The 24,964-nt window shown below is 48.6% G+C and overlaps 1 protein-coding gene across 1 annotated transcript; it reads left to right on the top strand.

Moving 5' to 3' along the window:
• Window positions 1-1,250: 1,250 nt before the first annotated feature.
• Window positions 1,251-3,417, top strand: LOC102428257 (PWWP domain-containing protein MUM1L1-like). Its single transcript, XM_006087784.2, has one exon. The coding sequence runs from the start codon at window positions 1,348-1,350 to the stop codon at window positions 3,358-3,360; it is 2,013 nt and encodes a 670-aa protein (XP_006087846.2). The 5' UTR covers window positions 1,251-1,347; the 3' UTR covers window positions 3,361-3,417.
• Window positions 3,418-24,964: the final 21,547 nt, after the last annotated feature.

The following is a 24,964-nucleotide window of genomic DNA, read 5'->3' as shown; positions in this document are numbered from 1 at the left end:
AGTGCCCTTCAGAAGCCCAGCAGTTGGAGTTTGCAGATCAACAGACCCTGCTCACAGAGCCACACCTACCACGGAGATTGGTAAGACTTTCTCATTTTACTACACATTTCATTGCAATCATTGATTTCATGTTGACATTTGAGGTGTGGTTTATGTTGCTCCTCCCTCTACAGTCACTACTTCACATTGATTTGGTGCTGGGGTGGTGGGGGTGGCAGCACCTTAGAGAAATGGAAAGATGCAGGTCCCAGCCAACGGCTTGAGACTTCAGCAATCCTTAAGAAGGGGAACACCTCTAATCACCATATGAGCTTCCTGAACTTCTGGATTCTAAGCTCACGCTCTTGAACATGATATTGTGCTGACACCCAGTATCTGTGGGTCAGAGATCATTTCTGGCTTCCTTGGGTGCACAGGGTAGCACTAGCACACCAGAAAAGAAACACTGAAGCATTCCCCTAGCATGAGCCCCAGCAGGAGCACAAAAGGCCCAGGATGAGCAATAATACAAATTATATCCAGGACATGGCACCCACCTCCTCACACAGGTGCCCTTTAATATGCAGTAGCAACAAATAGGGCACAGAGTTGGGTTCAGAAGGCTATAAAACTCTCCTGGTATCTTCTGTATATTTTCCCTGAGATAGTGGGCTTGTATCCTGCACCACCCCCCAATCTAGTCTGTTACACCTTCTTTATATTTCTCTTACTAGAGGCCCAGTGCATGAGGGGGGAGGTCCCTCAGTCTGGCCTGCACCCTCTCACAGTCCTGGACCCCTTGGGGGAATGTCCGCCTGCTGGCTTAGGCCTGGTTCCCTGGGGCTCTCCCAGTCCGGGACTGCTCCCTCCTTACTGCCCGCCTGCTGCAGAGGCAGGAGAGGTTCCCGCCACCACTACTACACTCGCCAGCTGTGAGCCCTGCTTCGGGCTGAAAGGCGCTCCCCCTGTGGGAGCGCACTGACCACCAGGGGGCAGCTCCTGCATTGAGTGTCTGCCCCCTGGTGGTCAGTGCACATCATAGCGACCCGATATGCATATTAGGGTTTTATTATATAGCATTAGTTCTCAATGACCAACTTTTTCTACTTCCACAAAAGAGCTTTCTGATACTCCTTTTCCTTTTCCGTATTCCAGTATTCTCCGGTGTAGTCTGTCAAAACACAAGTTACAGCATTTCTGGAAGATTCAGGTGGAGCACAGGCCACACAAGGGGTAAACTCTCTTTCGTCCTAAGCAGAAAGCTGTGGTGAAGAATACTGTCTACGGGACACCTGCTGTAGTTGTGTGTATGACAGCCGGGCCCCTCTACCTCTGTTAGTTACCTCTCAGCACCCAAGTCCCATCATAATGGACTCTGAGTATGTCTTATGCAATTGGAAAGGCCGCTTTTGGCCAGCAAGGGTTTTGTCCAGATCTGAAACCTCACCAAAAAGTAAGGGGAAAAAGATATGTTCTCTAGAAGTTCAAATACTCTCAGTGGGTAAAAAAGTTAAAGTGAAAAACAGAGACATAAAGATCCTTGATGAGTCTCAAATTGAGTCTATTACCGCCTCACTAGGGGCCCAGACCACAGCCAGAGTCCCACCAGGAGAGGGAGAGGCCTACAAAAGTGCTCTTACTATAGCACTGGAGATTCTGAAAGAGAGAGCAAACTTGGGTGCAGCAAGGGCATCTGATGATCCAGAGACCCCTACGATGTCTCAAAAGGGAACCCAGAAGCGATCTCATAAAAAGTTTCCGAAGCCCAAAGGGAACTCACCAAGAAGTCTCAGGAAAAGTAAAAACCCCAAGTCATTGTTGGTAGGTTCAGAGGGTGAGGATGCCCCCGAAGGTGACAAATCCCAGGTGCACACCCCCCTCGCTCCTGCTCCAAAGAGAAGGCGAGGAAGGCCCCCACAGAGCCGCAGCATGTGCTCCAACTTCCCACCACTTTCAGAAGATGAGCGTGAGACAGAGGGCCAGGCAAAGACAGGCACCTCAAGAGTTCGTTCCCAGCATGTCACAGCCAAGGAAGAAGCTGCAGGTGCTCAAGAGGGAAGCATCCTTCCTTCTCAGCCACCTGGTTTGAGCGTCACTGTGCCCAAGGCCCGGAAAAGAAAGGCACCACGCAGCACCTGCCCGAAGACCCTGGCTGTCTCCTCTGAAGGCTCTCCCTCCTCCGGGAACATTGAAGACCCTGAAGAAGGTGTCCAAGCATCAGGCTCAGAAGGGGCGGCGGCATCCTCCAGCGCCCCTAAGCCCAGTCTGCGCTCTTCATCCCGTTTAGCAGGCAAAGTAAGGATGCACTGGGGACCCGTGTTTAAGAAAGAGTGGAAAAAACGTCAGCCTTCAGTTGACTCAAAGGCTGTTCACCCAACCACCACTGTTAAGAAGAAGGTCGCCAAGGGAGTGGGACAACCGACAAGCATGGCCTTCCCACAGGAGCCGTGTCCCATTGAAACAGGAATGATGGTCTGGTTTAAATTTCAAAATCACCCGTTTTGGCCAGCAGTAGTCAAGAGTGTGAACCACACGGAGCGGACGGCCAGGGTGCTTCCGGTTGAGGCAGACATGCACCATGACCAGAGTGGCCTTCGAGTGCCTCTTCGGAGATTAAAGCACCTGGAATGCAACGCGAAGGAGAAGCTGCTGAAGAGAGCCAGGAAGGTGTACGAGCAGAGCGTGGACTGGTGCTTCTCCCTGATTTCCCACTACAGAGAAGAGCTCGCTCGGGGGTCTTTCGCAGGCTCTTTCCTCGACTACTATGCTGCCGACATCAGCTACCCACTGAGGAGAGCCGTCCAAGAGGGGGAGCTGTACATTGCCTTCCCAAAGGTGAATTACGCAGACCTGGAAGATTCTGAGGAGGAGAGCTCCCCGGGCGGGAGGAGGCCCCGCAAGAAGATCCTCCCTGACCGCATGAAGGCCGCTCGGGACCGAGACAACCAGAAGCTTGTGGACTTCATCGTGAAAAGGAAGGGGGCCGACCACCACCTTCTGGACATCGTCAAAGGCAGGAAGCAGTCCAGGTGGCTGACGTCCTTTCTGAATTCAAGCAGGTATGTGATCTGCGTTGAAACCTACCTGGAGGATGAAGACCAGTTGGATGTTGTGATGCAGCATCTACAGGAGATCTACAAGCACATTGACAAGAACAAGTTGAGTCTGACCAGAGATGACAAAGTGAGTTTTGTCCTGGAAGTCCTTCTTCCAGAAGCCATCATCTGTTCCATCGCTGCCCTGGATGGGGTAGATTACAAGAAGGCAGAAGAAAAGTACCTTCGAGGGCCCCCCGTGCATTACCGGGAAAAAGAACTCTTTGATAAAAATATCTTGAAGAAAATAAACAAGAGACCGGCAATCAGGGGCAGGGCTAGATAGCTCTCCCCCTGCTCCCGCACATCCGCAGAGAGACTCTCATTTGTATCATTAGTAAGAAACCCTGGCTGTACAAAACATGTGATCCCTCCATTCTCTATAGCGCATAAAGTCATTCTGGAAACTCGGAAATGTACTCAATTCATTTTGGGTCCATCTCTGGCATTTTTGGGTGGCACAGTCATGACCATTTCTCATTCCTAAACTCTTCACAAATTAATTTGGTAAAATATTGCCAACAGTTGTACTTCTCTCTGCTTATTCAGATGTGTAAATGTCCAGGAATTTTCATAAAATTATTTTTGACTGTCTATACTTCATATTTTAATATATGACACACACTCTTGCATTATATGAAAGAGCCCTGGTAGCAGGTATTAAGCAACAATTTTTAAAATCTGAGATGTATTTTATAGAAACATCACATGGGCTGCTCAGTCTTTTTGTGATATATTTGTATAAACAATTGCATTCCTTCCTAAGATAATTCCTGAGTCTTCCCCGCTGTGTTTATTTGTTTGGCGGTCAGGAAGAACAGCCCTGAGAGCTGAAACCAGTGACAGAATTGTTTTCTGTATATTATCACTCCTGTCAGATGGTTCTTGGAAAAGCAAACTGAAATCCAGACCAGATGAATGGATCATCTGCCTGTAGCCCACATGTGGATAAGTACTTGGTCCACCTGTGCAACGTTGTTAACTCTTCATTTCCATGATACTTCACTTATGGGAGTAGCTCTTCAATGGCCGAATGTTTTCCTAAAACAGGCAGGCTGTCTGGCTGCCTTCCTCACTGACAGTGACTTACTTGATCCTCTCTATATGAGCTGTCTCTCCCCACGTGGAAGGCAACTAAAGTCATCATATACACCGTCCAGCTGCTCTAGACCTAGGACTATGAGGAGCTCATCTTGTTAGCATAAATTGGAAGAAATCAAGCACTTTGTTCTGGAACTGTCCCCTGAAAAGCAGTCATTTGTCTTAAAGCAAGCAAGCTTTATCTTTTGACTTACTCGTCGACTAGCTCTGACAGGTTCCAACAGTGTAAGATGCAGACTGATAAGTCAGTCCAGGCTGCTCAAGGAATAAGTGCATCAGGATGTGGGAGCTGGGGAAAGGGTTTCACAAAAGATTCTACCTAAAAGTGGCTGTTGTCATGATACAAGGAAGCATTAAAAGATCAATCCTGAAGCCCATTAAATGTTATATTCACTTGTTACAATATTTCTTTGAAAAAAAAGTTTTAGAAAATGTGGTTTACTTTTAAATTTTGTTATGAAAATAGACAGTAAAAGTTTAACATGAGTCTGAGTGCGTCTTTATTCTTATGGGAAGTCACCTGTCACTCATGGGCCCATGCTATGTGTTCCCATGGCCAAGTGATTTTTTTTTTGGGGGGGGGGTGAAATTCGCAAAAGCAAGCTGTTTTGACTCACCATAGAATCACTGTATCTTTTACCTAGAGCAGCAGTTCTCAACCTGTGGGTCGCGACCCCTTTGGCGGTCGAACGACCCTTTCACAGGGGTTGCCTAAGACCATCCTGCATATCAGATATTTACATTATGATTCATAACAGTAGCAACATTACAGTTATGAAGTAGCAACGAAAATAGTTTTATGGTTGGGTCACAACATGAGGAACTGTATTTAAAGGTCCAGAAGGTTGAGAACCACTGACCTAGAGCCTCTGCTTCATCCTATTTCAGACTATACAACTACATAGTTAGAATGTCTAAAATACACACACATGTATATACTTTGGTGATTTCGCTGTCATCTTTTAAAGTTCATTATGAATTTCTCCTCATTCTATATAAACATCTGCTTTCATGCTCATTTTATCATTTTCCAAGAGGGCCTTCCAGATTGCAGAAGCTTCAGGCCCAACAGAATCCTTTAGGACACTGCCTAAGCGACACCAAGACTGCTGGGGCATTCTTCCCAGGCCAACCCACACACATGACATCCTCATGGTCACAGGACGTACTTGGAAACATACCACCTCTATGTTCTATGTTGACCTTATACACGGAACAGCACATTTTAGCTCTGCTATAACACCGTGTTTCTCTTAGTTAAATGCATCACTGAACTTCAGCTTTCTCATGGAGCCATATCTATCTCCACATTCTAATCTTTTCTTCCCTACATTATGCATTCATTCACTCACTAATTCATAGCATTGTAAGCCAGTAGAACAAAGAAGATATGGTTTAGGACTCTGCTCTGAGGATAAATTTCAAGTGCCATAGAAAGGAAGTCACAGTCTTGTGCTCCAGGTGACACTAATTTCTAAGATGATTGAGATGCAGTACTTCTTAGTGAGAAACATTTATCAGTTTCATGGACTGATGGCTTATCTATGACATCAGAACCCCAGGTTTCCCCACGTTTGTGAGATCATGGGTATCTGTTGGCTTTGGGGTGAGGGGAGAGGACCTGATTGCATAGAGAAGGCATGCACAGCTTTCACAGGCCTCCAAATCTGTGTGTGGGTCTCACAAAAAAATAGTGGACCCCCGAGACCTGTAAGGTGATGAGCATGAGACCATCAAATACCCAGAATTCCCTGAGCCCTCACTTGGGCATTAACAATCCTCTAACCCTTGGGAGCACAGGCAATAGGCAAGGAGGAAGAGCATTGTTCCACTCTCCTTGACTCTGGTTGAACCAGCCCTGGAGTGTCACATCTTGCCTCAGGTACATTTTAAAAGGAATCAGGACAAAAATATTTCCTATAAGAAAGTGACCAGAATGGCAAAGGGGCCCCCACTGGAGTCACAAAGCAAAGCCAAGGGAGGATGGGATGTCTACCCTGAAAGAGAAGATGCTGGGTGGCTGTGGCTCAAAAGAGGAGAGCTGGACTTCGCTTCCAACCCTTACAGAGTGGTTAGCCCTCCCATCACCTACCACTGTAAAGTGGAAGCAAGGCCCTGCCAGTGTGGCTCAGTGGTTGAGCAGTGACCTATGAATCAGGAGGTGGCACTTCAGTTCCCGGTCAGGGCACCTGCCTGGGTTGTGGGCTCAATCCCCAGTGTGGGGAATGCAGGAGGCAGCCGATAAATGATTCTCTCTCATCATCGGTGTTCTATCTTTCCCTCTCCCTTCCTCTCTGAAATCAATAAAAATATATTTAAAATTTTTAAAAAGTGGGACAAAGGAGCTGAAGTGACTGCTTTCCCCATTGGCATCAGTATCCCACATTGCACCCCACCATTGCTGTAATCCTCTGCCTTAGAAGGGCCTGGAATGTGCAGAGCATCCACGGGAGGAAGGAGCTAGGCAGGACCAGGGAAGTCTCTAAGGAGATTCTTCATGAGCCTCTGGCCTGAGGCAATGCTGCATGTGCAGGGGACAGCAGACATTAGGCAGAGAAGTCATGGTTGAGAACAGAACAGGAATACCCGAGGTGCAGCAGTGATGGAAAATCTGCCTGGACACCTCGTTAAACCTAGATATCTAATCAAGACGCCAGAAAGGTCACACGTCAGCAGTGAGGATCACGCCCAGGAGGCACATGAGAATTGCTGTGAGGCACCGAGTCTGGAGGGCTGCCTGGGGTTGAGATGGCGCCTGAGGAAGGGCAGGCTGGCCTGTTGCTCCATGGCCCCAGCAGACCCTTTCCCTGGTGGCAGTGAGCTAGGCACACATGTATTCATCTGTGTTCCTGCACCCCCAGGTCTGATTGACAAGGAGACTGCCCAGCGTGGGGGCTCCAGTTCCAGGGTCGGGTCCTGATCTTCCCAGAAGGGAGCTGTGCTAGGAGGGAAGAGGGAGTAGATGGAGGAAAGGGGCCCCTGAGAGGGGCAGGAGATATGCATGCCATTCCCCCCTTCCCCCTACAGCTGCGCCAGGCAAATCCCCTGGATTAGCAGAAGGACAGGTAGAGTAGCTCAAGTGGCCTCTGGGAGGCTCCAGCAGGGGCAATAGTGGGAACATGTGGGGGTAGAGCCAAGCCACAGTGGGGAGGGGCAAAGACCCCTGGTACCTGGGGACTGAGGGCGAGCCCCCCACATACCTCAGAGCCCTGGGCTCTGACTGGGAAAGTGCCTGCTGATACAGGTCTCTAGAAACCCCCCAAAGAGGGGGAGATGCCTGGGGGCCAGTGGAGCTGCCAAGGCCAGAAGGACCTGGAGGAAGAGCAGGTGAGAGGGAGGGAGAAGGAGAGGGAAGGAAGGAGGCAGTGACTGAGAGGCAAGCAAGCATCATCCTGCCCTCCTTCAGGTGACTCAGGGCCCCAGCAGACCTAGATGAAACCACCTTTCACCTCTGTAGGGCACACCTGCTCAGAGGAAGGGCCAAGGACACATCTGGAGGTCTGTTACTTTCATTGTTTACCAAGAAGGGCCTCAGGCCTAGTGCATTCCCCTCCAGGAGATGGGTCCTGGGGGGCATTGTGCAGGGGTTTGCTGCTGACCTATTCACCCCTCGGGTAGCTGTTCTTTTCTGTGAGGCTAGCCCCTGTGTCAGCAACTGGGCACACAGAGAGGAAGGGGCAAATGGCCTTTGTTCCAGGAACCCACAGTGTTCCAGAAGTCAGAAGCTAGGGAGGGCTTGCCATCACCATAAAGGTCTAAAGAGGCTGGGACAGACTAGGCCCAATTATCCCTCAAAACCCACTTCTAGGACGAAGACTTGCAGTGAGGAGAAACTACTGGGAATAGAATACAGGTGAAGCAAAACAGGAACACTAGGGGCGAAGAAAAGAGAAGTTCCAGATAAATGTAAGGGAAGAGAACAAATGGAGAAAATCACAAGTAAGCTGACATAGTGTAACAGTTCTCAAAACCAACAGAAGAGGGCGGACTTCATATGGAAAAATCGAAAATCTATCCTTTACCTCCTTTCTACAAGTGCAGGAAAACTAATTTTGGGTGAAAATGAGTAACAGAAGAAGATCAAAGGCAAATCTCATACAAAGTTATTAAAATAAAAGAGAGAATACAAAGCAGAATAATGTCCCTCTAGACACCGAAAACATCCCAGAAAGATATGTGCACAAAACACATGGGACTACAATCCTTCATTTGTAAAGCAAGCTAAAGGCATTAAGAAAATTATAGAAGATGCAAAAGAACAACATACATCAGAATTAGAAAAACTCAAAACTGAGATGATAGACTTAATGTAATTAAAGATAAAAGATTTAAAATATTATTTTTAATTTCTGAAATTCAGACTAATTTAAAAGGAGTCCAGGAGTGAATAAATACAGCAGATCGTGGCTTAAGAGAAATAGAAGAAAAATAAGGGAATTTGTAAGGAAGAAAGATGAGTAAAGAGATGAAGAGGATTTGAGAGAAAATGACTAATACAGAAGACAGACCCCAAAAAATCTAATACATATATAATAGGAGTCCCCAAAGATTAAAGCCAAAGCAAAGGAAAGAACAAATACTAAAGTGTATAATTCAATAAAACTTTCCTGTCCTAGCCGGTTTGGCTTAGTGGATAGAGTGTCAGCCCACAGACTGAAGGGTCCTGGGTTTGATTCCGGTCAAGGGCAAGTACCTCAGTTCTAGGCTCGATCCCCAGCCCTGGTCAGGGTGTGTGCAGGAGGCAACCAATCAATATAGCTCTCTCACATTGATGTTTCTCTCTGTGTGTGTCTCTCCCCACTCCCTCTGAAAATCAATGCAAAAATGTCCTCAGGTGAGGATTAGCAAAAAAAAAAAGAAAGAAAGAAAGAAAGAAAGAAAGAAAGAAAGAAAGAAAGAAAGAAGGAAGGAAGGAAGGAAGGAAGGAAGGAAGGAAGGAAGGAAGGAAGGAAGGAAGGAAGAAAAGAAAGGACATTCTGCCACACGCTACAACATGGATGAACCTTGTGGACACTGTGCTAAGTGAAATAAGCAGACACAAAAGGACAAACAGTATGTGATTTCACCTCTGTGAGGTCCCTAGGATAGTCAAATTCATAAAGACAGAAAGTAGAATGGTGGGTAGAGGGATGAACAGTTAGTATTTAACGGGGACAAGAGTTTCAGTCATGCTAGATGAAAAAGGTCTGGAGTTTGGTTATACAACACTGTGAATGTACTTAACACTACTAAACTGTCCACTTAAAATGTTTAAGGTGGTAAATTTTATGTGTATTTTACCACCATTAAAAATGTTTTAGCCCGGCCAGAGTGGCTCAATGGTTTCAGTGTCAACCTATGAACCAGGAGGTCACAGTTCGATTCCCTGGCAGGGCACATGCCTGGGTTGTGGGTTTGATCCCCAGTTTGGTGCGTGCAGGAGGCAGCTGATCAATGATTCTCTCTCATCTTTGATGTTTCTCTCTCCCTCTCCCTTCCTCTCTGTATTTAAAAATAAAATTTAAAAAATGTTTTAAAAGGAATAAGAAAAACTAGCTAAGCATTTGAATCTCAGCTCACTACCACGCCATGTTACAAGTCGAAAAGAGGGATTCCAACCAGAGGGATTTGAGAAACGCTGACAGCCTGTTAAAACTACCTTGTGCTAACATTTCTGACCAGCAGCCATCTTGGAGGCAATATCTAACGGTTCTGTGGACGAAGTACCAGCTGGGCCCGCAGCCCCACAACAGAATCCTGAAACCACGGAAAGAAGATCCAGGACAAGGCAAAGAAGCCTGAAGAAATAGCTCAGCTACTGCTGTTTTATAAACAGTCACTTCCCTGAGCTGCTAGAAGTCGCGTAAGCAAATATAGACCTTGGCAATTACTGAAAGAAAAGTCTTTTCGTCTAGTGCACCCAGAAATGCTTAGCCCACGCAGCCTGACCTGTTGTGGCCGGCCAGTGGCCAGCCGCAGTGAATGGACTGGGAAACTCCAGGGACTGGCTCCTTTAGCAGCCCCAGCTCATAAGCCCACTATCAACTACCCCCTGACCCCCTGCCTCCCACCCCTGCTCACTTGAGTGTGCCTCCATGGACCCCTCCCTCTTCTTCAAATGACCAGGGAGCATTAACAAAACCCCATCCCCTCATCAGTGCTCTGGGCTGAGAAAAAAAAATATATGCACACACGGAGGAAAAAAACATTTTTGTTGTTTGGATTGGGAAAAAAGCAGGGTTCCCATCAGTGGGAGCATTGGTATTTCTTTTCCGGCCTGTGAAGAAGTGGGAATGTAAACTAAGTTATTCCAGTTGGTCTCCAAATTGAGTTCTGGTGTTTTCGTAAAGGAAAGCCTCTTTGTTTGTTTCTTTCAGCATAGAGACACATTTATTCATTCAACAAGCATTTTCAGAACACTTACATTATGCACTTGAAAAATCACAGGATGTGTTGTTGTTAAGTTTCCAGATGGGGCAGGCCAGGGGATTATAGGGGGGCGGATAGCATGGGCACCTCCCCTTACTCAGCACATAGGGAAGGCCTCCTGGGAACTCTTTAAACCGAAATTGACATAATAAGTAGGAGTTACCCAAGCCAAGGAAATCACAGGATGTGTGCTGCAAAGATTCAAGATAGGGTAAACCAGGGGATTATAGGAGGGAGGACAGCAAGGGCACCTCCCCTTGCTCAGCAGATAGGGGAGGCCTCCTGGGAACTCTTTATGTTTTCAAAAACATGTTTTTATTGATTTCAGAGAGGAAGGGAGAGGGAGAGAGAAATAGAAACATCAATGATGAGAGAGAATCATGGATCGGCTGCCTCCTGAGTGCCCACCACTGGGGATCGGGCCCACAACCCAGGCAAATGCCGTGATGGGAATGGAACTGTGACCTCCTGGTTCATAGATCGATACTCAACCACTGAGCCACGCTGGCTGGGCCTGGGACCTATTTAAACTGAAATGGACATAATAAGTAGGAGTTGCCCAGGCCAAGGAGGGTTGGTGCACCAAATAAATGCTCAAAGAAATGTTTAACCTAAGTAAGAAAGCCAATGAGGAGAGAGGATCAATCTAAGTCATTGTTAACAACAGCCCATAAGGCAGGACAAAAGTTCTGGAGTTGGTACCATAGGCCCACATGTAAGGCCAAGACTGGAGAATGAATGAATGAATGAATGAATGAGGTACTGGGCAGAGAGGAGCCCTTTCTACACCCCAGGCTTCCTTCCTTGGCCTGCTTTTCTCAACATGCTTCCCCAACTCCGAATGCCACTCACTCGGTCTATGGCCAGTCCTCAAGGTCAGCAGTCTATAAACCAGGTGGTGGGCCCCGGGTGGGTGGGGGCAGAAGAAGGGGAAATAGTATATTTCTATTGTTCTTACCTCATTTTTAAATGTCTATTTTGTCGATATTTTCTAGTGCAGGGCATACTATAATACAGTAGTAACATGCATGTGGTTTAAAAATAACTATGGATGCACATTTTTGGGAGGCGAGTATCAGTTGAGTCCCGCACAGTTTCTGCCAGTTGGTCCCTCAATTTATGTACACAGGCAGCTTCTATATGTGTACACATCTGCCCTGGGGGAGCCTTCTAGACCAGTTCCCCCTCATGCACCTCCATTGCCAAGAGCCTCTCCACTTCAGAGCTATAACTGTATATCGAATTTGGGGGTTAATTAGCCTGCAGACTCAGAAAAGCAAGAGAATATGCGGATTTGTGCTCACTGTGCTCAATGTCGTCAGAGCCTAACACAACACTGCCTGGCACACAGTAGGAGCTCAATAATCAATTCTTGCTGATAAGTGAGAGAGTGAGCAGGCAACAGCACTCATTCGTTTTCAGTCTCCCATATTCTGAGCACCAGAATGTGCACTCGCGGAGTAGATACTCATGAAGTTGAACTTGTTAAATCGTACATATTCTAAAATGATGCCAGGGCGAATAACCTCCAGAAGTAATGTCTACACAGGAAAATGGTGGTCGCAGAGCACAGGTAAGGAGGAAGAGGACGTGAGTGAATTCCTGGCCCTACCAGAGGCTGGCTGTGTAACCTTTGGAAATCACCCAAACTGTCTGTCTCCATTTTTTCATCTGAAAAAAAATGGTCATGCTGGTTCTTGTGAGGTGTCGACCAAATACCCTGCACAGAAGATTTCACAAGTTGCCTGTTGCTTCACGATTAGTCAGTGCTCACCGTTATTATAATTCCTGTGCAGTTTGGTCATGGAGTTCAGCCTCATCCTGGCCCAGAGGACCTGCCCTTATCGAACTATGTCACCTCACATACTCAGTAGCAATGAGTCTATCATCCAGTGACCTCCCCCCCCCCACCGTTTCTCCTTAGCACACACATATGTATTTATTTATTCTGGACATAGGTCATTCAATTCCAGTGCTACACCCCACACATCCACACCAGGGGTTCTGCACACCTGGTTACCAAGAATGGCTTCCAGTTACCTGGCTACTGAACACATCACTTACAGACTTGTCACTCTGAAGGACTTAAAGCTGATCAAACAGAAAAAAATTATGCTCTAAAATTATACTCAGGAGTTTGGAGTCAATTCCAAAACTGTCTGGAGCTTTCAAAGGCCATCTTCCAAGGCCTTAACCTTGTCTGTGCTGCCCCATGACCTTGGAATGGCAGCTTGCTGGAGAAGTCTGCCAGTGCTGACCTGTGGGGGGTTCCACAGTGTTTTTCAGCATTCCCCCACCCTTGTGACTAAAATGCAGACTCCAAAGCCCCATTCCTGCGAGTCTGATTTGAGGATATGGGCTGCAACCCTGTTCCGTGGGAATCAGCCCTGTCCTGCATCAAAGCCTCAGTGCTGGGAAGGCTCAGGGAGCTCACCGGGCCTCCAAAACACCATGGGCCCTAGCCAGTTTGGCTCAGTGGATAGTGCATTGACCTGCCGACTGAAGAGTCCCAGGTTCGATTACGGTCAAGGGCACATGCCCGGGTTGTGGGCTCGATCCCGAGTTGGGGACGAGCAGGAGGCAGCTGGTCAATGATTCCCTCTCATGGTTGATGTTTCTATCTCTCTCTCCCTCTCCCTTCCTCTCTGAAATCACTAAAAATATATTTTAAAATAAAAATGTCCTCAGGTGAGGATTTAAAAAACCCCCAAAACACCCTGGGTTGTACTGCCCAAAGGCTCCAGACTCCACCTTTTCAACCAAGTGGCAACAGGCCATCCAGCCCCTCAGGTCCTCGTGGGTCCTGACCCACACTCACGGGAGCTGGAGGGGCAGCAGAAAGCTGGGCTGAGGCAGCATGTCCAGAGACTAGGCAGGGGCAGGAGAGGGGCAAGTCTTCAGCAGCCCCTCTGGGAAAACCTCAGGGCTTCTTCCCACAACAGTGCTGCTGGCATGGTGCAGGGTGCCAAGGAGGGGTGGGCACAGTGCCCGGCCCGCAAGAGTGCCCCTGCTAAGGGATGATGCTGAGGAAGGACAATCCCAGCAGCCAAGGAAGAAATCTCTCTCCCGCGCTCCACCCTGAGTGCATTTCATGGTCTCCATGCTACAAATGAGGAAACTGAGGACCTAAGAGGGAAGGTCATAGTGTTTATTGGGGTGAAGTGGCTAATCACCAACAAGCAAGTCAACTGAGCAACGGGACATGCTTGAGTGCTCCCAGTTTCATATCCAAGGCAGTCATATGGCCAAGGACGAGCAAGGTGGGCGTCAGCTCACACACTGACCGTGCTCCCGGAAGCAGCCAGCGGCATCTGCTGAGGGCTATGTCTGAGACCAGCCTGAATGCACGTCCCATCCTGCACAGCTATCAGGAAAAGATCTTTATTATGGTCATTTCGTAGTTGCAGAAACAGCTTCAAAAAGGTTGAGTAATTGAACCCAGACTATAGGGCGGTGAAGGCCTGGGGCGGAGGGTGGGGGGCGGCGGGGAGGGGAAGGCTGGAGGGGATCAATTGGGGGGAAAGGGGACATATGTAATACTTTCAACAAGGAAGATATATTTTAAAAGTTAAATTTTAAAAAAAAGGTTGAGTATTGCTGCAGAGAACAAGGCTGCTAAGCATTGAAACTGGGCTTAGAATCCAGGCAGCCACGCAAAAATCTGTAGTCTTCACCCAATGCTGGGCTGCAAGGATTCTAGAACTTTCTTCTTTATCAGAACTACTTAGAGATCTTATTAAAACTCAGAGTGCTGGGCCCCACTCCCCAAGTGTCTGGAGTGGGGTGGGCCCTGAGAATTTGCATTTCTGAAAGTTTCCAGGCCTCCATTTCATCTCACAGCCCACCCCATGCTGACAGTGCCCTCAGTAGTGGAGATACGGTCCTGCTTGCGTGCTTTGTGGCACGTCCTTTGCTCTATCTGGAATGTCTCCCTCCCAGAGCGCCCTAAGAAAATCCTCCAGATCCGCCCAAGGAAATGGCATTCTCTGACCCATCCACCCTGCAATAATCTGCCTGTCCTGTTGCTATGCCATGTAGCAATGATCTCATGGTCTTATGCATACTTACTTTCATCTTTATCTGTTCCCTGTGCTGCGGTTTTACTTTTTCTAAGAAAATGACCTTGTCCTATTTATCTTGTTATGCCCAGAAGTAAGTACAGGCTCAAAGAAATGCCTGTTGATAAATGCATGACTCCATCCCACCCAAGTTTCTGATCCCTCCATAGCCCTGGCCTGACCGTTCTTTCATTCTTATCTTTTGGCTCACCCATGCTGCTCCAGCTTGCTTTCCACGCAGTAACAGCAGGAGACAGCATGATGGTGGAGCAACGAGCATCTGTAAACATAAACTGTATGATTAATGCTAACGGTGGCCAGGTTAAGTGCAATAAATATATCCCCAGGACCCAAGAAATATGGAATAACACCGCAGTTCTCAGAGCAGATGCTGGGAAACTCTGGGAGGTCGGGGGGGGGAGGTCTTTAAGAACATTTGAAGCAGGGATCCATGGGATCAGATGATACTAAGATGTTTCTGCGTTTTACACTCTCATTCCCAAATTCCCAAGGGCCACGTGGAGTTTTTCAGAGCTCACCCAAGTATGATATCATGGCAGACTGAAGTCAGAAACAGATATGATTACTTAGCCAGACATACTAGTTCAATCTCCTATTAATCCAGGCATCAAAGAGAGTTGCAAAAGTATAAAACGATGCCACTTTTCCCACTAATTATTATTTGTTTTGTGAAGTATAGATTGTTTTCATGAAATATGGTTTTCATGTTACCAAGGAAGGGTTTTATTACTGTTATCTTTAAATGAATGAAAAATATTTTTTTTAATTTCTCATTTTAAATCAATACAGTAAATGCTGATATGTATAACCTATATAAACAAGAGCTCTTTGGGGTCCTCAATGGATTTTAAGTGTGCAAAGGGATCCTGAGACCAAAAGGTTAAAAGACCTGCTTAATCTGATGCTCCACAGTGGAAGGAAGCAAAAATCTTCCATGGTATATTAGGTTATGGGGTGGGGGGAGGTGCCCTCCTCTTTTAAAGGTGACTTTATGTTTTTTCTCCTTGACAATGTTGTAGGAGCCACAGAATGCAAAGTTAGGAGGGCAAGCATGGAAGACTTTTGTAATCCATGCAAAACACCAGATATTTGCACCAACAATGCCTATGCCTTACTTTTAAAATCCTCTTTGTTTTTATATGGGAAGGGCATATAGATGAAATACAGCTGTGCACCGCATAATGATGTTTCGGTCAATGACGCACCGCATATACAACAGTGGTCCCATGAGATGATAAAGGAGCTGAAAAATTCCCATCACCTAGTGACATCATAGCTGTCATAATGTCAGTGAAACCCATTTGTCATGTGTTTGTGGTGTAGACAAACCCACTGCGCTGCCAGTCATATCAAAGTCTAGTTCATACGATCATGTACAGTACATACTACTTGATAATGATAATAAACAACCATGCTACTGGCTTCTGTATTTACTATACTAAACTTTTTATTGTGATTTTAGAGTGTACTCTTTCTCATATAAAACAGTTTGCTGTGAGACAGCACGCCTGTTATACCAGCAGCAGCCTCATCCATCTGGTGTTTACCTCGTCCCTTGATTGCATAGTTTAATCTTGTGCTTGATGTAATCTCACATTGCATCGTTTTCGCCTGTTCTTGACTTAATCTCATGTTGTTTTGTACAGTGATGTGCTGTACAGGCTTGTAGCCTAGTAGCATTAGGCTACACCACATAGCCTAGGTGTGTAGTAGGCTATACCATCTAGGTTTGTGTAAGTGCATTCTGATGTTTGCACAATGTCAAAATCACCAACTATGAATTTCTCAGAACGTTTTCCTGTTATTAAGCAGCAAATCTATAATAATAAAAGCATAATATGCTAATTAGATCGGACTGCCGAACGTTCTTCTGGACAAAGCTGCTGCAGCAGTGAGGGCCGAGGGCAGGCAGCTGCGGCAGCCGGCAGCAGCAGCGGTGGGGTGATGGGGGCAGCACCTTCCCCTGATCTCCAGGTCGCCTCCCTCAGACCGGAGGCCAGATTGTGGCTTAGGCCCTCTCCCTGGGCCTCTAGTGACACTATAAATAAGGAATTATGGCTTCAGCTTGAAAACTGCCTGAGATAAAGAAATGGGTTGTAGCCCGGCCATCGTGGCACAGTGGTTGAGCATCGACCTATGAACCAGGAGGTCACGGTTCAATTCCCAGTCAGGCCTGGGTTGTTGTGCACTCGATCCACAGTGTAGGGCAGTGATGGCGAACCTATGACACGCGTGTCAGAGGTGACACGCAAACTCATTTTTTTGGTTGATTTTTCTTTGTTAAATGGCATTAAAATATATAAAATAAATAACAAAAATATAAATCTTTGTTTTACTATGGTTGCAAATATCAAAAAATTTCTATATGTGACACGGCACCAGAGTTAAGTTAGGGTTTTTCAAAATGTTGACACGCCGAGCTCAAAAGATTCGCCATCACTGGTGTAGGGCATGCAGGTGGCAGCCGATTAATGATTCTCTCTCATCATTGATGTTTCTATCTCTCTCTCCCTCTCCCTTCCTCTCTGAAATCAATAAAAATATTTTTTAAAAATAAATTAGCCCCAGTTTTAAAAAAGAAAGAAATGGGTTGTATTAGTTTGCTAGGGCTGCTGTAACAGCATATCACAAACTGAGTGGTTCAAACAACAGACGTTTCTTGTCCCACCGTCTGAAGATCGAGATGTCAGCAAGGCCATGCGCCTCTGAGGGCACTAAGAGAGGATCTGCTCTCCTAGTTTCTGGGACTTCCTTGGCTTGTGGCAGCATCACTCCAATCTTCACAAAGTGTTTTCCCTGGGTGTGCATGTGTATGTTTCCAAATTTCCACCCATCCTATTGAATTAGGGGCCACCCTAATGTCTCATGACAACTCGATTATCTCTGTGAAGAGCCTGTCCTCAAATAAGGTCACATTTTGAAGCACTGGGTCTTAGGACTCTTACACATCCTCTTAAGGCAGCGGTTCTCAACCTGTGGGTCTCGACCCCTTTGGCGGTCAAACGACCCTTTCACAGGAGTCGCCTAAGACCATCCTGCATATCAGATATTTACATTACGATTCATAACAGTAGCAACATTACAGTTATGAAGTAGCAACGAAAATAATTTTATGGTTGGGTCACAACATGAGGAACTGTATTTAAAGGGCCAGAAGGTTGAGAACCACTGTCTTAAGGGGACGCAATTCAACCCATAACGATGGACAATGACAAGTTAGAGAAATTATAAGAAAAAGAGGCATGAGTTAAAACCATGGGGTCAAATCAAGGAAGCCAATTTCATATTTTGGTCCATGGCAATAAAGAACCAAGAAGGTTTCCAGGACCAAACCTTGAATTTCCTCGTGGCATCGTTGCTATTTATCACCAAGTACATGGAAATGTTCCTTGGAGAACTGGGTCTTCTATTATTAAATTTCTTGCTGGGCTGGGAGAGTGAGTTCACATTCCTATAAGTCAGTCCTGTTCAGATGCTGCAGGTGGGGAGAACAATCTGGACCTGCAAGTTTTAGAACCAATTCTAAAGTCCAAGAGAGGAGGGGGTACGGAGGACAAGAAAGAGGAAAGCCCTGGCCAGTTTGGCTCAGTGGATAGAGCATCCGCCCGAGGACTAAATGGTCCCGGGGTTGATTCTGGTCAAGGTCATGTATATACCTTGGTTTCAGGCTTGATCTCCGGCCCAGTCAGGGCGAGTGCAGGAGGCAACCAATCGATGTGTCTCTCCCACATCGATGTTTCTCTCTCTGTATCTCCCTTTTCCTTCCATTCTAAAAAAAAATCAATGGAAAAATATCCTCGAGTGAAGATTAACAAAAACAAACAAACAACAACAACAACAAAAAAGGAAGAAGAAAAGTGGAGTCCTCTATAACTCTAAAATCTAAAATTTGGGGCCTCACAGACATTTAAAGATGCAGCTTATGATGATGAGAAATGTGGCTACGAATGAAATGAGCTTGGTTAGTGAATTTAGAGAAGGACACCTTGTAAAGAAAGACAAGTGACGAAGAAAACATTGTGTTGCTGTAACCACAGTAGTCATTTGAGCCAGGAAAACAGTTGGAAGTTGACCAAAGGGAGCCAGGAGACTGAGGGACACTGGGCCCAGCACCCACCATGCCTTGGGGCCTGGGCAGTGAGGAGAAAGCCACACCCACCGGCCACACCCATAGGAAGAAGCTGCACTTACTGGGGGAGTGTTATGCTGGCTACCAATTTTTTTAAATATATTTTTTGATTGATTTTGGAAAGGAAGGAAGAGGGAGAGAGATAAACATCAATGATGAGAGAGAATCATTGATCGGCTGCCTCCTGTATGCCTTCTACTAGGGATGGTGCCCACAACCCGGGCATGTGCCCTGACTGGGAATCTAACCGTGACCTCCTGGTTCATGGGTTGATGCTCACCACTGAGCTACACTGGCCAGGCTTGCTGGCTACCAATTTAGCAGCTTACAATAATGCCCAGCTAGTACACACAGTTGCCCTGGGTCTGAGCTCCAGGCACCACCGAGCTCCAGAAGCTACAATCAGAGTGTTGGCCTGCCAGGGTTGTCTCTGGAGGTTTGAAGCAGAATCCTTTCAGGTTCACCATGGTGGTCCGTCTGCAGAATCCAGTTCCAGGCAGCTGTCAGTCTGGGGTTCCCATTCCCTTGTTGGCTGTCCTCTGGGGGCCACTCTCTGATCCTAGGGGCCACTGCCACCTACATTCTTTCTCATATCCATCCCCCCTCCCTCTGCAAACAAGCTACAAACCTCTCTGACTTCCCCTTGTGCCTTCCGTCGGGGGGCGGGGGGGGGGGGCTCTGCTTATAAAAAACCCACCAGGGAATCCAAGATAATCTCCCTATTGTAAGGGCTACCGATTAGTAGCCATAATTACATCTGCCATGTAACTTTACATATTCAAAGGCCATGACTCAGGAGGCAAAGGTCCTGAGACCCAAAGCCTGCCTAGCACAGGAGGGCTAGCCTGCATCTCAGGAAAGCTATCTCCTGTGACTGTATTTTTCATGCATCAGAGGATTCTTTCTGTTTTATCAAAATTTCACCCTCCTTCCAAATTGCTTTCTAGCCACTCTTGACTTATAATTGCAGCGGTTTCCTTAGCAACAACTGGAGCTGGCCAACCTCTTTCTGATGCAGACCACTCGAGTATTTTTCCACAGAGCGCTGTCCATAGCAACTTCAAGAGAGAGAGACAGACTCGTAGATAGAGAGCATGCAGACAGCTCTTCGGCAGGGGGTAGGTTGGGGCGGGGGGAGAGGGGCAGCGTTGAAGAGATTGAGAGAAAAAGGAGAGAGAACTCATGGATATGGACAAAATTGTGGGGGTGGAGGGGCATGGGTGGAGGTGGTAGAGGGCATAGAGGGGATAAAAGGTAATGGAACAATTTTAATTTAATTTAAAAGAAAGAGAGAGAGCTCTTTACCTGTTATGAAAAACCTCACTATGGAACCCTGTTTGCTTCTCCAGCTCATGCTTCACCTCTGTTCTCTCTCTCAGCATCCCTGGCACTCCAGGCACACGTGTGTCATAGAACTCATGCCTCTCCTCTCTGATGGAACAAGCCACACTTTCTCCCAGTCCTCCCTCTACCTTAGAACTGGCTGGGTCTTTAAGACTGAACTCAGGCCCAGCCAGCGTGGTTCAGTGGTTGAGCATTAATCTATGAATCAGGAGAGTCATGGTTCGATTCGAAGTCAGGGCACATGCCTGGTTGCGGGCTTGATCCCCAGCAGGGGGTGTGCAGGAGGCAGCGATCAATCTTTCTTTCTCATCATTGATGTTTCTATCTCTCTTTACCGCTCCCTTCCTCTCTGAAATCAATAAAACTACATTTTTTTTAAAAGACTGAGCTCAGAACACATCTGCCTCAGGGAGCCCCTGTGAATCCCAGGCTGAGTTCCATGTAATCAAAGTCGATTACCCTTGGCCATCACACATACCTCATGCCAAGTACTCAGCCTGTGTCACTCCAACACAGGACACAAGACTCCACAGGTAAAGCAGCGCCCATGCAACAAAGTCCTAAGGTGGTGCCCAGCACTTACTGAGTCCTCCATGTGAGCTGTTTTCGTCCCTGCCACCTACCTACATCTGCTCTGCCATTGGTCCCTCGCCCTCTGTGTGCCCAGCTGCTGGCACAGAAACTGAGTCTGCCAAACAGAACAGCCATCCCGAAGTGTGAATGAACAAGCTGGCAACAAACTCCACGGAATTCTCCCTGCCCCCAGGGCCCATCTCCTGGAGGGGAATGCAGTGAGTGAGCCTGGAGCCCTTCTTGGTAAAAATAAATAAATAAAAGCAACAGACCTCCAGATGTGTCCTTGGCCCTTCCTCTGAGCAGATGTGCCCTACGGAGGTGGAAGGTGGTTTCATCTAGGCCTGCTGGGGCCCCGAGTCACCTAAAGGAGGGCGGGATGATGCTTGTTTCTCAGTCGCTCCCTCCCTGCCTCCCCCTCTCCTGCTCTTCCTTCCGGTCCTTCTGGCCTTGGCATCTCCACCACCCCCATGCACTACCCCCTCTGTGTTTCCATGTTTCCGGGGACTGTCACTGCTAACCACACACCTCAATGTCCTTCAGCTGTGTTTCCAGGGCCCAGGCTGAGAGGTCCACCTGTCTGGCCTGGAACTCCAGCACCTCCACTAAGGAGCTGTGGGGCGTTGAGCAGGTCCATGAGCCTTCCTTTGCCTGGTGTCCTCATCTGCAGCAGAGGAGTCATAACAGCGTCCACCTCCCCCCAGGGCTCCTCTGAGGACTCCCAGAGAAATGCAGGCCCAGTTGCTCAGCCCACTACCTGGTGGGCAGTCAACATTAAGGAGGGACTCACTCTTCTCCCAGGACCCTAAGCTTCAGCACCTTTCGAGTACACAGCTGATGGTTTCAGGGCCGATAGGGCCAGGTCCACTGTGCCTTGTTTGGCCAGGTGGGACCATGGCTCTCAGACTGCCATGCAGAACTGGAAGCAAGGTGTGGGGGTTTATGGGAGACATTCCCATAAGCAGCGCCACAGAAAGCCCAGTATAGAGGGCAGGCAGCATAGGGCTGAACCTGGGCTGAGCCTTTGCAGAGCCCAGGTGGGCATGTGTTAGGACACCTGAGCCTGAGCTCAGGGAGGTTAGGGCCCAGTCTTATGCAACACCACGGTGCCCTGGAACAGGGCTACAGGCCCCAAAGGTACTCAGTGGTCATCGGGGCTGGCTGGCAACCCTGCTGGAGAGAAATGTGCCCAGCCACATCCTGGAATAAGAAAGCAATCTGCTTAGGGGGCTGATCTTCCCTTTTTGTGATGGAAATCATGGCTCCCAAGAGGTGCTAAGGAGATAGGGACCTAAGCTTTCTAGTGTGAGAATGGGAGCCCTGAGTTCCAGCCCAGATGGACAGCTGGGGAAGGAGCAGGACAGCCAGAGGTACAGGCAGCTAAAGTGTTCAAGGGAACACCCTGGTGGTGTGGCTCATTTGGTTGGAGCGTCAACACATGCACGAGGGGTCTAGGGTTTGATTCCCAGTCAGGGCAGATACCCAGGTTTCAGGTTCGATCTGGATTCCTTCCCCTATTCGGGGTATGTACAGGAGGCAACCGATCCATGTTTCTCTCTCACACTGATATTTCTCTCTCTCTCTCTCCGTCTCCCTTCCTCTGTAAGATCAATAAAAACATATCCTCGAGTGAGGATTTTAAAATAATAATAAAAAAATAAAGTGTTCAAGGGAAGAATTCCCATGTGCAGCGACAGCTGCTCAGGAGGCAGGCCCTGCTCCAGGCTCCAGGAGGCAGCGGTGGGGCCTAGAGGAGGATGGTGGTCTTGAAAGGGCGGAGAGGGAGGGTGCCAAATGATAGCTTTGGACTTTGGTGGGGAAACTTCAGAGGGCAGAGCTGATATGGCCCTTGTGACCTCCTTCCCAACACCCCCCACTGCAACTGCCCCTCTTTGCCTAGGTGCCCAGCACTTCCAGGGGCCGCTCCATCCCTGCAGCCCCACTGTCCTCAGCCCTCACCACAGGGCCCAAGTCTCCCCACATGCATGGTTCCTGCGGAGCCCAGGCCTCAGAGCCCTGGCTCTTCAGCTGCTATGGGGACTGTGCCCTTCATCTGTGCTGTGGGGGTGGTCAGAGACTCTGTCCTGTCAGAATAGCTGGAGGACACCTCTGGGCACAGACTAAGGGAACCCCAGTGAGTCTCTCACCATTTCTGGGTCAGCAATACTTTCCCCTCCTCCAATACATGCAGGAAGGACCCAGTCCCTCCTTCTGTCTGCCTCTCAAAGACTTGAAATCAGTTCAATGACCTATGGAGGGCCGTCCTCAATGTGTGGTGGGCTTGTGGTTCCCAGGGGTGAAAGGGCAGGATCCAGGAGTGATAAAACCACCTTAGCCTCTCTTCCCCTCCTGGCAAGGGATAAGCCCTGTGAAACCCACCTGGTCTGCTCTCCATCCCTCCGGTATCTCTCAGTGGCTATACCAAGGCTGGCCAATTGTCAGCTGCCAGGGTTAGGCTGATCACAGAGGGGTGGGCAATCACCCCACCTCACCCCAGAGTCCTGCACTGAGCTTCTGGCAGGGGCATCTGACCTCACTCCCAGGCCCTACTATGGTGCACTGGTCTCTGGGACTACACAGGTGACTTCCCTGGCCCTGAGCCCCCACAATGCTACCAGAGAACCTAGGGCCTTCAATCCTGCCTGCTGTCCATCCCCCTATCTTCAATGTTTAACCCAATTATTTCTGGGGGATCCCAGAGTTTCCTGCAGAACCAACCAGCCATTGTTCCTGCCAACTACACCATCCAGCCCAGAGGATTTCACAGCCCCCATGGACCCTGCCCCTACCATACCCCAATTCTGACTTGGAGTCCCAGGCCACTGTTCTTCCCCAACCCTGTCCCCAGCAGACCCTTCCCTCAATTGCCCACCACAGAGCCAAAACTCAGATGAAACATTCAATGATGTTTATTGAAGAGAAATATTTATTGAATCCATTGAAGAAAGGGAATGACAGCACAGAGAGGAACTTCTAAAGGCCAATAGAGCCCATAGGTCACACCCCCTTCTCCTGGGGTCCCTAACGAGGTGCCTTAAATGTCCCCACACTGTGGCCCTCCCTCCATAGTCCCCCTCCCTGAGGGCCCTTTGATTAGACTTTGTAGGACAGTGGACACAGTTGATGTCCACTCACTGCAGGGCTCCCTCCCCCTCTGGACGACATGTTGGGACCTGGCTCTGCCCTAAGGCCTGCACAGGACAGACACAAGACACTGGAAAACACAGCAGGGGACATTCCAGCATGCTGAGGAAACTGAGTCACAGGGAACAACAGGGTGGCATATCAGAGCACAGTCCCCGTGGAGCCTCCAGCAGCCGCCTTCTGTCCCTGGTCTATTTTTTCCTGCCAGAGGTCACTGGGTGAGCGCCAGACGCGCCCTGGTCCGTTCTTCTCATCCATTCTTCTGGGCCCGGGCTCGGGGTCTCCGTCCGGGGTGGGAGCGGTGGTGGGGAACTGCTCAGAGAAGAACACACACATCTCCACAAGCACAAGCAGCGGTTTGCCTAAATCTACACCGAGAAAGCAGAGGCTGAGCTCACGACACTGGACGAGAGCTGGCAGAGCCTTGGCTGGCAGTGGGGCTCACAGCACGTGCCGGGGCTGAGAGGTGGCTGCCCCGGGGGGGGGGGGGGCTGGGCAGGATACCCACCTGGGTTCACACACACCAGGTGGTTCTGCACAGGCTCCATGGCCTGTGTGTGTGTGGGAGGGTGATTACTTGACACATGGGTCATTATGGAGTTATGAAAAAATGAGTTGGGGGCTCCCCAGGAGATGGAGGATGGGAGTTCAGAGACTGGCACCCCTGTGATGGGCCCTAAAGTCTCCCAGTTCCACGCGGGTGGCAGATGTCTTCAGGTGCCCCTCTCCTAGGCTGAGATGGGCTGCTCAGCCTAGGCACTGCCTGACCTAGACCTGCAGGAGCCAGAGCATTCTCATCTCCCTGAATGGCGGGGAGGCCTTGGCAATGCTCCCAGGCCAGCTGCCCAAGTTGGCAGGGGCTGGGGCTGAGGCCAGGTGTAGTGCTACCATGTGTGGGCACCTCTCCTCATCCCATTAGGTGGCAAGTATGGTCATCTTGATGACTTGGAAGGGCTGATGGTGGTGGTCAGGGCCCCTTGGGAGTAGTGGGGGACCAAGGGGCAGGGCAGACCCTTCCATGGGCCCTGTTCCCCATGTAGGGTGAGGTGGCCTTCCCCTGCCTCCAGGGCTCTGGTGCCCCAGAGAACAGGAGGCCATTGAGCCTTCCAAGC

Source organism: Myotis lucifugus, unplaced genomic scaffold, assembly GCF_000147115.1.
Source record: "Myotis lucifugus unplaced genomic scaffold, Myoluc2.0 scaffold_40, whole genome shotgun sequence".
Lineage (NCBI taxonomy): Eukaryota > Metazoa > Chordata > Mammalia > Chiroptera > Vespertilionidae > Myotis > Myotis lucifugus.
The sequence above is the reverse complement of the archived record's forward strand: the minus strand, read 5'-3'. Positions and strand labels throughout refer to the sequence as shown.